General features: G+C 41.6%; 1 protein-coding gene across 3 annotated transcripts in view; it reads right to left on the reverse strand.

Moving 5' to 3' along the window:
- Positions 1-15,165, reverse strand: part of LOC145441406 (uncharacterized) — a 118,617-nt gene continuing 103,452 nt past the window's right edge. Inside the window, exons 1-18 of one of the 3 annotated variants that reach the window (XM_080319259.1) lie at positions 15,037-15,060; positions 14,535-14,647; positions 12,095-12,198; positions 10,298-10,472; positions 9,998-10,179; positions 9,850-9,939; positions 9,699-9,791; positions 8,841-8,964; positions 7,722-7,937; positions 7,499-7,659; positions 7,311-7,430; positions 6,850-7,069; positions 6,682-6,789; positions 6,402-6,500; positions 5,638-5,852; positions 5,401-5,554; positions 3,295-3,455; positions 1-295 (exon numbers count right to left, since the gene is read on the reverse strand). In XM_080319259.1, the coding sequence (XP_080175385.1) occupies positions 125-295; positions 3,295-3,455; positions 5,401-5,554; positions 5,638-5,852; positions 6,402-6,500; positions 6,682-6,789; positions 6,850-7,069; positions 7,311-7,430; positions 7,499-7,659; positions 7,722-7,937; positions 8,841-8,964; positions 9,699-9,791; positions 9,850-9,939; positions 9,998-10,179; positions 10,298-10,472; positions 12,095-12,198; positions 14,535-14,586 (2,445 nt within the window). In that variant the 5' untranslated portion in view covers positions 14,587-14,647; positions 15,037-15,060 and the 3' untranslated portion in view covers positions 1-124. Of the gene's footprint in view, positions 296-3,294; positions 3,456-5,400; positions 5,555-5,637; positions 5,853-6,401; positions 6,501-6,681; positions 6,790-6,849; positions 7,070-7,310; positions 7,431-7,498; positions 7,660-7,721; positions 7,938-8,840; positions 8,965-9,698; positions 9,792-9,849; positions 9,940-9,997; positions 10,180-10,297; positions 10,473-12,094; positions 12,199-14,534; positions 14,648-15,036; positions 15,061-15,165 lie in introns of those variants that run through there. The other 2 variants (XM_080319260.1, XM_080319258.1) reach the window with 2 other exon arrangements.

Consider the following 15,165-nt stretch of genomic DNA (forward strand, 5'->3'; position numbering starts at 1 on the left):
TTCTGATTCATTGTTCTATAATATATCCAACACAGTTCAGTTCCAGCATTTCAATCGTTTTACGATATCGTTATTCGACATCACGCAGATTAAAATAGCCCATTGACAAAAGTAGTTAGAAATATCATTTGCATTCGTTGTCGCATATCATCGCTTGTAGTTGCGTTATCAGCGCAGCGGGTGGCGCCGCCGGGATGCTTGGAGTGTTGATGGCCGCGGCTGGCGAACTTGCGATGCTTCTAATTTCGACGAGATTAGCCGCTCCACCGCGTGTTTTCAATCCCAACACGATAACCTGCAATGATTGTACTTCCTTGTACATGTACAATGTACATATATTTACAAACGTAGAACGTATAGACCTAAATATTGTCGCTTGTGCTGTACGTATGAACATCATGGTGTTGATGTCGACCTTCTATGCATACAGTATATAGGAGCCGCACTAGATCTAGCTCGGAATTTGCAATTCTAATAAGAAGTAGCCTACCGAAGACGCAGTTTGAGTAGAATAAATATTTGGGGATGGAGAGAAACATTGATATCACAGAAATGGGCATTTCAGATTATTAGGAAATTTGGGAATAGGAATTATAGAAATATTAGGAAAAAATAGAACTAGAATATGAAGACCTCAAATATTCAAGTAAATAGTTTCGATTGATGGTTCGCATAATTTAAGCAGTTATTCGGAAGTGGCCACTTTTAGAATTAAAGGGTGCATCTCTGAGTTATACGCAAAACGACCAATGACACTACATTTGACACACATAACTTTTGGAAGTACTCGATTACCATGATACAGGGGTTATTTTGCACTGTTGTCATGACAATTCCATTCATAATAGTGATGCAAGCATATCTGAAGAGCTTCTTGGAGGCACAAAACTTCAATATACAATTGAATAGTATTTCATATTGAAATGAACCCGTAGAAGTACAAAAAAATCAACAAAAGGAGTTCGTGTACCATCTAAAAATGGTATATTGAACGCTCTCTTATTCGATATTTCATGTTGCTGACGTCATATTTTGTGATACTATTGTTGATATACAATGGTCTTTCCAATTCTCTACTAGTTGCTGACGATTGCACCTCACGAGTGTCAGCCGATAATATTCGGGTTCATTTCAATATGAATCTACTATTCAATAGCAAGTATATCTCAAAACTGCTTTCTACTTTGCAAAATCTATAGTCCTAAAAGTCAGTAGATTTGCCTAAAACTGTGAAGTAGAAGTGGAAATAGTCTATAGACATGACTATGCATCAGAGGTTGAGTAAGTATTACGAGTAGGCTAAAATTACTTGAGCACTTGGAAAAAGTAGAAATTCCTGGTTACTGACACCTCGATCGGGACGAGTTTAAATATATGACAAGATTCAAAAGGTCAGTCATCAATTCGTGACACGTATTTAATTTGGGTGGTACTCGTAATTAGGGATGGTGTGAACGTGAGGTTCACGTTTGCGTTCTGTGTGTGAATCTCGGAAATTTAGAGGTTCACGTTTACAAACGAAGCTTGGTAGGTTCTGCACTGTGAAACTTTTTTGAAATATTACAATTTTCACTTCATTATAACATCTTTGTTGAAATTTATTGCATTTCAACTGCGGGACACTCTATACCTGGCGCTGGCAGCATAAAAAATCAACACTAAACGAGCATGCACATTAGGGCTGTTCAAAAATAACTTTTTTTTCCTGATTCAAGCCGGTCACCTCTTAAATCGTCAGGTTGCAGTAGAAAACCTTGCTCACCAAATTTCACTCGATTCCAACCAGTAAAGGCCTCTGCAGATCCAATTAAAATTTTCAATTTATTATGTAAAATTGAAAAAAAAAATTCCAAATTTTTCTGCCAACCCCATGAAATTGTTGAGCTGTCTTCAAAGACGTTGCAAAACAAATTTGAGTCAATTCCGACCAGTAGAAGCGGAGTTATCTGAGTTTTTCGATGATAATCCTCGGATTATCCTTGATCGGTGGATAATCCGCGATTTATCAACGAAAAACTCACATAACTCCGCTTCTACTGGTCGGAATTGACTCAAATTTGTTTTGCAACGTCTTTGAAGACAGCTCAACAATTTCATGGGGTTGGCAGAAAAATTTGGATTTTTTTTTTAATTTTCCATAATAAATTAAAAATTTTAATTGGATCTGCGAGGTCCTATACTTGTTAGAATCGAACCAAATTTGGTGTGCAGCGTTTTTTAGGGTAACCTGACCATTTAATCAGTGAATGGCTGGAATCCGCAAAAAGGGTTATTTTTGAACAGCCCTAATGCACATTTTACTTGTTTGCTACAAAAGTTTGCTCGAAATGACCAGCTTTCCGTTTGTGAATATTTAGTGACTCCCTGCTGTGAGCTTGACCCGTAATGACACATATCATCAAGAGCGAAATACGCTACATGCTGTCAGCGAATGAGGCTTATTCGACCAATCGATGGAATAGATATCGTTGTCTGATGTAAAAAAATCAAGTTGGTGTGCGGTTTCAATCTTGACTTCATATGTATATTGTGTCATAAAAACAAAATCCATGCTATTAGGGTGTTGGCTACTGCTGTATAGCTTGTTAATGGGGTAATATCAGTAGCAGGTATAGAAACCCGTTTTACACTCAGAGGCAGAATACATTGTCCGGTCTGGCCTAGACCGTTAAGGCGTAAGCCAACACTCCCTTTCAAGTCCTCGTCGAAATTGTTGGCAAAGCGACGGCAGATATCGATTTTATGGGATTATTTTACCATTTGATTGCCACGGTTGATACATTTGCCGACGTTTAAGACGTGAATTTGTACTTCAGCATGTGGCATTATGTTGCCCGAGTTGTAGCTAGGCATCGTGCACATAAATATAGACTAACCCTTCACTGGAATGTAGGGTTGGAATTAGCAATATGACGTCATGTGACGTCACGAGGTTCACGTTCGCATTCACTCAGAACCTCTCAAACAGGTTCGCGTTCACACGAACCTGAATCTTTCAGAGGTTCACACCATCCCTACTCGTAATCCGGCATTTCAGCCAGCCCTGAAGGACCGTGAATGATGAAATCTGTATAGTCTGAAAATTTGTGAAGAATCGAATATGCAATAAGACAAAAGAGTGTGAATTTACTCCCTGTACTATAAAGGAAATGATTGGGTTTCAACTTCTCAGGGTGAGCAGAGCCTATATGCATGATTGTATGATACATTACTAGACCGTGAAAAGGTTCTGATGCTCAGAACCACTCGATGTGATTGTAAACAATCAATATACGCTTCTACATCGCACTATACCTTCACGCCAGTCGCTTTCAAGTCCTTAGCCGCTTTTCCGACATTGACAGTAGATTTTGAGTCGGTAATCACAATCGCTACATCTTGTGCATTGGCCCGGTTCGCGTCGCCAGCGAATCCTTTCGTGCGTAGGTAGTTCAAGGCGCCCGCAGTATTGGTTCCTGGAATGAGGAATATTACCGGTAATTTGCAGCATTAAAGCTATATAGCTGGCAGTTAACTCAGGAAAAATGAATACGCCACGGAACAGTGTTCCTCACACTTCTTTGGGCTGCGACGTCATTTGAGAAGACATATTTCTAGCGACCATCACGGTGGCAATAGCCTACAGTCCATGCGCGCGGACGCGGATGATGTTTGACCGATATGTGTACCAATGCAAATATCAAGTGTACACACTGCAACGAATTACGAAAAAAGAAATAACGAAAAGGAAGCGATTTATGAAATAACAATGCGATCGATGCGCTTGAATATTTTGATATCCATTCCAGCCATCCATTCGAGACATGGTGTAAAAACACGACGATTATGATATCCTCAACAGTTTTTAAACAGGACTGCGTACCAGCGAAATATTTTTGTATCAAGTGGCGAAGACTTAAGAACCCAACCGCACTGTGACATCCATATACAAAAACCGGTGTTCAATTGCAGAAGGTCGTGAGGAAACCCCTAGGTGATGCCATAACTACTTTGACCAGGTCAATGTCATAGTGGGGTAGAGCAATAGCCAAGCTATTCAAAGCAATGGTATCATAACAACTTCATAACATATACAATTGATTAACCGTTGATTATATATCAATGGCTTACGGATAATGTTTCGCGACTCATAATTTTCCCTACTATCCCACAGTTTGAGAACTCTATCATTATTCTAGTTGTTTTTGCTATTCCTGGTGTGTCGAGTGTCGCCTACTCACTATACTATGGTAATTTATAGGGATGGTGCGAACGCGAGGTTCACGTTCGCGTTCTGTGTGTGAACCTCGGAAATTTTGATGTTCGCGTTCACAACAGAACCTTGGTAGGTTCTGCACTGTGAACCTTTTTTCATATATTACAATTTTCATTTCATTATACCATATTTGGTTCAAATTTATTGCATTTCAACTACGGGCCAATCTATGCATGGCGCTGACAGCATAAACAATCGAAACTAAACGAGCATGCACGTTGAGATTCTAAAAAAATTTACTTGCTTTGTTACAAAAGTTTGCGCGAAATATCCAGCCTTCCTTACGAATATTTCGTGACTCTCTGCTGCGAGCTTGACCCGCAATCACACAATATCAAGAGCGAAATACACTACATGTGGTCAGCGAATGATGCTTATTCAATCAATCAATGAGATTGATATCGTTTTCTGATATAAAAATCTAGCAAGCGTACGGGGTCAATCTTAAAATATAGGGTTGAAATTAGCAATGTGACGTCACGAGGTTCACGTTCGCGTTCACACAGAACCTTTCAAAAAGGTTCGCGTTCACACGAACCTGAACCTTTCAGAGGTTCACACCATCCCTAGTAATTTACACCAGGCTGTCCTGTAAGAGATGCTGGATTTTCTGGCGCTCCATACTGAAGTTGTTTTATTAATTTCTTGCTGTTGCTTTATTTCCAAGTGAAATGGATCTGCATCGTATATGTCACAATCGATCCATGACGTCACGTTATTGTTAAAACAATTTCGCTACTTATACCCGAATCTTCATCGTGGCTACGCCTATGCTAAAAGATGCCTGTCGCAGTTTTGGAGAGCATAGTACTCAAACGAATTTCCTAAATATTACTTTTTGTTTTCACATCATGGTGTTGGAAATCCGTGGTCGCATTATAGAGTATGTCATACTCTATAGTCGCATACACAGACTCATTCGAATCCTTTTTAACACACTGCTCACGGATATTGGGTAGCTAGTGGCTACTTATAAACAAAACTACACCAAATCTGACAACTTCCCACTTATATTTGGAAGGGCAGACTGACTGGCTCGATTAACTGACCTTGAGCTACACTACATACAGTACCAGACAATCGGAGCTTTTCAATTTGAAACAGTGTAACGCTTCCAGTATTAGCTTATGTTCTGCAAATCTCACCAGCCCCAAAAAAAGGTATCGCCAAAAGCTGCTTTTCGAAATCTTCTTTCGTTCGCGAGCAGTCCAACGCAATCGCACTTCTGGGGTCAGGGAAGCGGTTGTAACGCGCGGCTCCAGCACACACGCCATTGTCGCCGAAAGTGGCGTCGCTGACCTAGAGACACCGCATGATAAATACCACGGGGTGCTAACCGCATAACAGCGCTTAATTGAAATGAATCCGAGCCGAAATCCTACCATGCTAAATGCGAGGTTCAATATCTTTTTCCAATCAAGTCTTCCGATTTTTGAGGAGGAATGTATCAAAAAGTATACGTCGGCATACGCGCTCGCGGGACAGGGCAGCTTGCAGCACGGTAGCGTAACGGGTTCAAGTTCCGACAGCCATTGAGCGGAACCGTCCGCTGCTTCACAGCTTGCTGATTCCGAACCGCCTTGCAATGTCCTTTCACCTAAAAGAAATGTGCTTTAACTAACAAATAGATTAGAAATGCCACATTCTGTGTATACTTAGATATTGATAAGTTTCGATGTGCGAAATAATGGACATCTACATGGTATAGTCGTAGTGAGTAGCCTATATCGGCAACCATAACCCGCATATCCCGCTTCGCTTCCAACGACATAGATACAAAATAAGTTCAGCTGAAAATCCGAGGTGATAATCAGGATCTAGCTAGATAATATAGTATCCTGACTACGCTGCTGAGTAAAATAAGGTCATCCCGTTCTACCGGCCCTAATCCCAAATCCCGGCGTCATTGCCAGTGAGAGCACTGAGAATAAGACAGTATCAGGACACAAGTCAAGAATAAGGGCAATTCTTATAAATAAGGTCAATGTACTTTCAAAAGACTTTTCTTATAAGAACGATAGGGCAAGCCTGGACTGCATACACCTGAAGCGTAATAATATATTTGGGAATGATTCAGGGCATCACGTTGCAGTGGCACTGTTGCAGTCCTCAATATCCCCGCGCGTCAGTAATAAGGCCTACTCACCTTCACATGTAAATTCGCACGTGCTTCCTTCGACATTTGAATTCGTGCAAACTGCCGTCACCTGACGCTCGTCCAAGCCCTCCAGAAGCGGACACAACACTGAAATGGTTCATAAAAGCTATCATGATACGACACGCAGTGACAGCAGGTTGCAGGTATTTTGGATCACTAAGACGTGCACGATATTGAAGTGTCGATAGACTTCCAAAGTGCTGGCGAAGTAGAGAGAAACGAAGGCGCTGGCAAAGAGCATGATTGGTATAAGTTGGGGAATACTTACCTGGAGCGGGTGTTGTGGTAGTCGCTACTGCGGTAGTTGTTCTGGGCCGCCCAAATACAGGCCGTCTCGGTACTTGTGGCCTTGGTGGCGGACGCTTGCCAGGCACTCCTAAAACGCGAAAGCTCGGCTAATTTTACGCTACGTGCGGGCGTACTCGATTTTCCTTACCTGGAATAACTCGGAATATAAGCTTGGTCGGCGTCGGAGTTTGTCCTCGCGTGCGAGGCTCGCTGGTTGGCTCGTCGTCGCTTTCTCGGTAACGGTCTCCGGAGTTTTTCCATTCGTTGCGATGCTCCGCGGACGAAAATCTGTTGAACGATATAAGACCGGCTCTTGGCCTCTGGGTTCTTCGTGGCCTCGGTGTTGTGATCGAATCGGCGGAGCGAGACTGAAATAATTCTATCATTCGAAATTGATTCATTAGTACGCATATACACACAGTACACACGGACGTGCATTTGCATATGTTCACTGGTTTTGCTAGTCGGCTGCTGGATTTACCAAATTATGGTCCTATTGAGGCACTTGGCTGTCCTTCGAGATGCGAATAGTAAACGTCGGGATTGGTATCAAAATATATCACTGTAACCTATAGGTAAGTTTCAACGATATTAAGGATCCACAACCACCTGTACTGTCAAGGTCATCGAGTCCGACGTTCGCCTTCCATCCTGTCCAGTGACCATCAGGATAAACCGATAATTACCCACTTTCAAATCCGTCACAGTCAGATCCCGCTGATACGGGTCCTTCGCAAGATAATTTCAAATGAAAATAGCTACATAATTGCGATTCCTGACGATGTATCTCATCTTACCGATGTTGTTAGACCGCCGCCTTCCCCGACTACAATGGGATCCCACCACTTATATAGACCGACTGCCCCTTTAGTTTCTTTTGCCGATATGACCACCATATCCTGAGGTAGAGTCACTGTGATGTCGGGTCCGGCGTCCGCCACAGCGTGCTTCAAATGGGCTTAATAGATCCAAACGATTATTGTTTAGACCTGACACAAATTTCGACCTGGAAATATTTACTTTCGCAGGACTTCCCATCCGCTTGAAGCTCATAGTCAGCCATGCACTCGCACCTGGCTGCGGTTCGGTTCACTGCGATGCAGATATGATCGCAGCCGCCGTTGAAATCTCTGCAAGCCGGCGGAATCTTCCTCGGAGTCAAGACAGGAGCTGTTGTTTCCGGCGGAGGCGTTGCAATGTCCGGGGGTAGTGGTTCGGTCTTGACGACTATAAAGGCTGTTATAAGTAACCATACGCGTAGACAGAACGGATTTGAGAGGGGCAGAAGGAAATTGGGAGGCGACGAATATCTTAAGTAATGGTGTAATGGTGTAACGTTTTGATGTGGTGAATAAATATGGCGTCACAATAACTTCAATGGGGAGGGGGGATGCCTTTCGATCATTGGCTGCGCTATAATGAAAGCGATTTATCTTTTGCGGTGGTCAAATAGTCAGCATTCGTACTCAAGTGAAAGTAGAAGTAACGACGTAAGTTTCTACCGAAATACAAGTAGAAGTAGCTATTTCCGAGACGCGCTAGGACTACTTCAATTGGAAGTAGAAAATTAAGATGTGAAAAGTACTTAAGTAAGTATTTTCTAAAATTAGATTTGGTAGAAGGGTCGGATACTTTCAGCAGTTAACGCAAAATGACTATTAAAACTGTACCAATTGGTGAAATTTTCGGAAATATATTTTCAGTTATTTCGTCCAGGCAATTTCACTCATGGAAGTATATGCGAATGCACTACATTCTACTTTACAAAGAAAGTGTCAAAAGTAGGTAGTTTCACGTAAACAACTGTTAAGTAGAAGTGGAAATAATCTAAAAACATACCCAATTGACCAATGACCATTCACTTGAGTAAGTAGCGCAGGTAGCCAAAACCTACTTTAGATTTCCGATAAAGAACTCCGTTTGCTGACAACCGCTACGTATCTTAAACCTTTTTCTCAATTTAATCACAGCGCAGGTATATGCATTTATGAACGACCTTGCGAGAAATACGGCTTAGAAATTCACTGAATGGCATCAGTAAGCTCTTCAAGACGAGCCGGAATAGTGACTTATCAGCAGTTACCGCGCAATAGCGAAGGGGTTATCGAGCGTATCAGAAGTAAGAGAATAATTACGAACTTTCTGGCGGTAACGTCATCCCACAGTCCAGCATGGCGTGATTGCATCGCTCTTGGGAACAGCAACAGCGACAGAAGTCGTTTTCATCTTCTTTTCCGCGCGCGCATTCTTTCTTGAGTGCATTCTGTGAGAGTTGCATGCGAGATGAGCATGCGACAATATGGATCTCCGCGCGGAAAAAGTTATACAAAGTCAAACGAAGCAGCAACCCGTGTATAAATAGGACATCCTACGGATTATCGAATACATACTAACAAATATGTTAAGTCGGATATAAGGTTCACGGTAACACAGGTCTGTAATATTTCAGCTTTAACCTATTGTAAAGAGAGTATTGGGATTGAGAGTATAGCGATATAAAATATATGATTTGGCATTAAACTATGTTAATCTCATGAAACCCCATTCGCATTGACGAATCATCGTCACATTCCAGTGTCTGTAAGCAAACGTCGTTATTCTGATTTCTATTTTTCGCACCCCTCCCTTACGCATCAGTGTCGGCTATCCCGCTAATAAATCGTGCAAACATCTCGAACCAAACTATATCGATTATAACAAGTTATCTTTCAACAAACGCGTGTCATATAAATTGTGATTCCGGTTTAACAAGTCTTGAATCACATTTGAATCATATTACCAATCGGCAATAAGTTCAGGCCTGAAGCATTCTGAACGCTTTCTTTCGCAACGTGTTGTAGTTCCGCAAGTGGTAAAATCCGAGCCAAAGTAACAGTTTGCAATATTTTGGATGGGTTGGACATCGCGTTACGGTTACATGGATGTGCGTTCGTTTGACAAGGATTACACTCGAGTTCGGAATCCGTCAAACTTGTCTGATATAAAATCGGTTCAAACCTGAAGCGCGTTTTCCTTTTTCTGTTGCAACAACTTCTTTGCTCTTTGTAGAACTGACGGTGACTTCAACAAGTCGTCGTTGGCCCCTCCAAACTAAATGATATCATACGAATTCATTCCACGGCCGATAAAGCTATTGCTAAGGTCTTACAAACTTCAATCCCGGCATTACTTCTAGCACGTCCTCCGGGCTCAAATCGCCGGTTTCTGAGCTCGCATATTTGATTACATCGAGTCGTTCCTGTGTGATGGAGGGATGATTTAGGACGGTTTTTATTTTTAACATCAAGCGATATCACCTGATTCGGCAGGCATCGATCCTTTGGATGTTTACAGCCCTTGAAAATATAAAAACGCCCACGGCCGTTTCTACTATAATATCGAACTTGAGTATAACACTGTCGATGCGACGAAGGACACTCCACTACGTCACTGCAGTGATCAGCGGATGTCGCCCCATTACATGAATAACACTGCAGATCTAAAATACAGCCGCCTATTAGCAATACAAAATGTATCACTGTTGTACTGACAGGGCTGAACGAGGGTAGTAACATTTCGCCGCGTATTTCTACCGTGCTTTTTCATATTCTACCAACTTGTGTAGACCGGAACGCTAACGATGTCTTCGCCTATTTCGCCGGCGCTTGTGTCGAAAACGAGAAGTTGATATTGTTTGTTTGGCCTCAAATTGGAAGCAGTGTATGATGTGGCGCCTGATCGCAGTCGGCCGTCAATCACTCGCACGTCACCGGTCGGTGCCTTCAATAAAACCTAAACGTACGAAAGCAATGTCAGTTTACCGATGGTGCTGAAATGATTCGTGCCTTATATACAACATCTGCATATGTCCATTTGACCACTACCACACTAATCCGAGAGGAACAACAGACGTATTACCTTCTTTTGAATAAGTGTGGAGATTCCCAATCGAATTAGGCAAGCCAGAGCCTGATATAACGTACATAGTGCATTTGATGTGCAACGTGAAACTGAGCAGTGCGCAATGTGTATTGTGCATGTCACAACGTGAAGTTTGTTTGTCGGGACCATGTTACAAACTGTGTTTTGTTAATTCATTAGGAAAGTACTGTCGCTACATTAACTATATAGCAATGAGATATCACAGGCCAGTGCCTTTTACCTTCACCTTCAGTACTCGGTATGCGGACCTTGAAAATAGAGAGGCTAGCGTTCGTAATAGAAGGATCTCTACCCTTCGAATGCTTTGAACAAATATCTGTATTTTACAGATATCTGACCATTTTTGATCTAAACTGCTTGGATTTCGACATCTTATCTTTAACTACATCATGGTGGTTGCAGAAAAGGCAATTGAACAGAAAGCTGAGATAAGCTTTCCATCACCGATATGTATGCTCACTGCTCAGCTCATAGCTCAAATGCTCATTGCTCATTCTATTGTAGGCTTACCATATTTTGGAAATCTAAAAAGAGGACACTTTTTCAGAAATCTGAGACTTGCAAAACCAGAGAAGAATTCTCAAAAAACCGGTGAATCGGTGAATTTTTCCCACTCTGTGATCGGTTGACTAAAACAAAAAGGTCGTCTTTCCGCTCAGAGCTCAAAATGCCGTTTTTCTCTCCGAAATACCCGCCGGAGCGTCACTTCTGTGCTACTTTGCGGCATGTCACTCGCAATTTGCTCTAAATCTGACCTAAATTTTCAAAAAAGAGGACAAAATCTCAAAAAAGAGGACAAAAGGGCGTCCTCCGAGGACACTTTCAAAAAAGTCAAAAAAGAGGACAAATTCTCTTAAAAGAGGACGTATGGTAACCCTATTCTGTAGGGAATCTTGCTAGAGATTGGCTCGTTTCGACTACGTGTTTTACTCGAAATCGGGCTAGAATGAGATCTCGAGCCTTCATCATTCAGCCTAGGCAGTGTTAACGATGCTCGATGCAGCCACAATGCCACATACGGTGATAAAGGAAAATGTGGAGCTTATCACTACTACGATATGGCTCGTTACAGTCCGTGTTGCATTGTACTTGGATAGAGTTGCAAAATCGTTCCTGAGAGCCGAAGATTCCCCGAGCACTCCAGAAATACTTGGTGCGAATAATGGATCCTAACGGATCGAAAACCAGCCCCGGCTGTAATCAATTGTTATCTACAATTTGCTACAAGATGAAAAAATAGTCATTTATTCAGCAACTGTCACCAAGCATACTCTGAATATACTTAGGCAACAGGCGGCAGTATCGATACGAAGTCAAAAATTGATTTCTGTTTGAATCAGCATTGTGACGTCACATGTGTTCATGTTAACCATCGTGCTGACGAAGACATTTCGTAAAAGTCCACGCTCGCACGAGCCCGAATCTTTAGGGATTCTTACCAACTCTAGCACTAGCTCATTCACTATCGTTACCTCGATTGAATATTTCTTTCCTGGTTCCAACACCCCCGACAAATCCCATTCGAGGCTAGTAGCTGTCGACCGAATCAACTTTATGTCCGCAAGTGATTGAGATACTTAAGACAAGATTATATCAGTTCATGTACGGATCCTACTATATGACTATGACAATCTAGCAAACAGGGTGCTACACTCTATGCTTGCAAGTAGGCAGGTATGCAATAATGCATGCACGGTGCACGTAGGCACGTATGTTTTATAACAGTGATATAATTCTGAGTTAGGTTCTGCTATCGTGTATCACCCTTTGGTTGTGAATACACAGTACCAGACATGGGGTAATCGCGATTAGTAATCGTAATCGATTACGACGATTACAGCATTTTCAAGTAATCGTAATCGCAATCGATTACATTCGGAAAAATCCCGAAGTAATCGTAATCGTAATCGACTACTTCCCATATTTAATCGATTTCTTTGTGTAGGAACGATTACTTTTTATTTGTACAAGGACTGCGACATGAACTGAACACTCGTGAACAAGGAAGAGATATTATACCAGCCACTGCTCATTATTACGTCAGAGGTAGCCTATTAGCTTTGCTCGTCTTTGCGTAGGAAGTATCCACACATAGTAAATAGATATTCGATGTACATTTGTGTGATTGTAAGAAAACCCACCGTGCTGAGATCGGTTTATCAATACATTTCAGACACCACTACCTCGCATCATGATAATTAATCATAATCACCTCTCTGCCTAAGTTAAAATGGCAACTTTTGTATTGATGTTTGGTTATGCTTAGTTAAACTATGGAATGTAATAGTTCTAATTCTATAGATAAATGCAGTTTCACCGTTGCTGCTTGGCGAGCAGTAGGCCTATATGGTACGAACGTACAGCAGACAAAGGTTTAAAATTCTGTACTCGCCAAATAAAACATTTCAATTTCCATAACGAAGCATTAAAATCAACAGCTGCTGATATAATCATCATAACTGGGCCGTTGTTTGCCGTTTCTCGTAATGGCAGCTTGCATTACATTATCTGCATTAAGTTGAAGGCAGAATTTTATGTTCCCTTTCTGTTATTCTCATAATATTCTACCCGAAACGGGTCGCTCTTTCACAATTCTTTACTGAACATTTGAACCTGCCGCCATAGTCATCGGCTTATATACCATGTTAGCGTGGGTTGTAGCTAGAATCTGGATTAAAACAACAAAAGCGTCCCCCAACCAAACTTTGGTCTTGGGCCCTCACAGGGTAGTCAATTTTGAAGTTGAAGATGTAATTTCGTCAATAATATTGGTAATTGCATTATATTGCATTTATAATCCTATCTCAGCGCCTGATGGTCAGATTTACCTGAAGAGCGGGGGGAGGGGGCGGCGTAATTCATAATATAACATTTGGTGTCTTGCAATAATTACTTTATTGTATGTTGTTAATTCGTGACCTCCTGTCTGTTGTATAGCCAAACGATATTGATTGTAGTGGCCCAAACAGCAGACTAAAAGAAAAACTTGCGTGAGACGCACACACAAATTGTCATGTCTAATGCTCTGTGGGTGCCCGGGTGGCATTTGCATCGTGGGCTCAGATTGGAAAGAATGGACTATTAGTCACGCCCACCCAGCGCGGCTATGGACACATACCCTAAGTTTTGACAAATGTCATTCTTTAATAGCACACTTCGTGGAGTCTCATGTTGGCCGAAACTGCATATGTCTTTTGATGTGTCGAGGAGCGGTATTGACTGGCACCTAAATGCCTATTACTATGAATTATGCATGCTTTATTTCTTCAAGGGGAGACGTATGCATTTCGAAATCAAGCTATCTAGAGACAATTAAATCGCAAAGCTCAAAGAGATATTCCAAGTTAATGAAATCTCGCGAAAATGCTCTATAATTTATGTTGGTTTACAAAATACTTTTGAGTCAACTCCAACCACGCTCCTCACCCTAGTGGGGAATTGGGGGTGCGGCAGTTATGGACCTGGCAATACAAATCATTGGGTGCGATAAACCGTCCTCTATAAAATGGGCAATGGGTACATTATGACGTAACAAGGAAGCGTCAGTTGGTATATCATTGGGCCTTTCCAGCGCAATCCATGTAGTGTCTTCCAACATAACTACTACGATGCAAAATAAATGTAATCGTGAGTAATCGTGATTACTTTTCCAATGTAATCGTAATCGTAATCGACTACTTCCCGATGTTGCTGTAATCGTAATCGTAATCGTAATCGCGTGATTCTGAAGTAATCGTAATCGCAATCGATTACATTCATGAAGTAATCACCCCATGTCTGCACAGTACACACTCGTTTCGCTAAAAGTGTAACTACGGTCAAATAGGATTTCACTACCCCGCAGTGCACATACGATAGCCTAAATTTAAGAAATTTCCACACACTCAAAATATCAAGTTGAGATGTACTCACCAAGTACCGCAAAATATATCGATAACGCCACCCGTTTCGCTGACTGTAGCATATTGTAAAGGTCCAATGAAATAGATAATATCTACCGCATGTGACTTTGCACACGTTCACTCCTGTCACGTTAAAATCGTTAAGCACCAGGACTTGAAATGACCCGCTCTTTATATGAAATTGTCGTGGATGAATATAATCACATACTGTTGTTCTATGCACAGTGCACACGAAGACAGTTATGTCGCAATAATTACACAAAAGTTAATCTCACACCATCTTCAGAAAACTAAACGCTTTCTTAAAACTGCGCTTGCATCGACTTGAACTATGCTTCAAATCCGGATCGTGTTCGGCAATTATCTGTCGTTTGATGCGAAGGCACTACAAATAAACTGCACAAAACCATTTATTGTCTTATTGGAACCTCGACACTATTTCTCGATACAGCTGAATCTCACTAATTACACACGTGATGATTTGCCCGAGAATTAACGCGATAGTTGCTTACCGTGAGGATATCAGTATTTTGTTTGCCAAGTCTTCACTCGAAATCAAACAAAAATCACCCTGCGGCAACAGATTGCGTTACATATATTATTATTTTTGTTATCGTTGATAAAAATCTGTGTGAACGATA

This window comes from Botryllus schlosseri, chromosome 6 (genome assembly GCF_051294905.1).
Source record: "Botryllus schlosseri isolate E-star chromosome 6, Bs_hap1, whole genome shotgun sequence".
Lineage (NCBI taxonomy): Eukaryota > Metazoa > Chordata > Ascidiacea > Stolidobranchia > Styelidae > Botryllus > Botryllus schlosseri.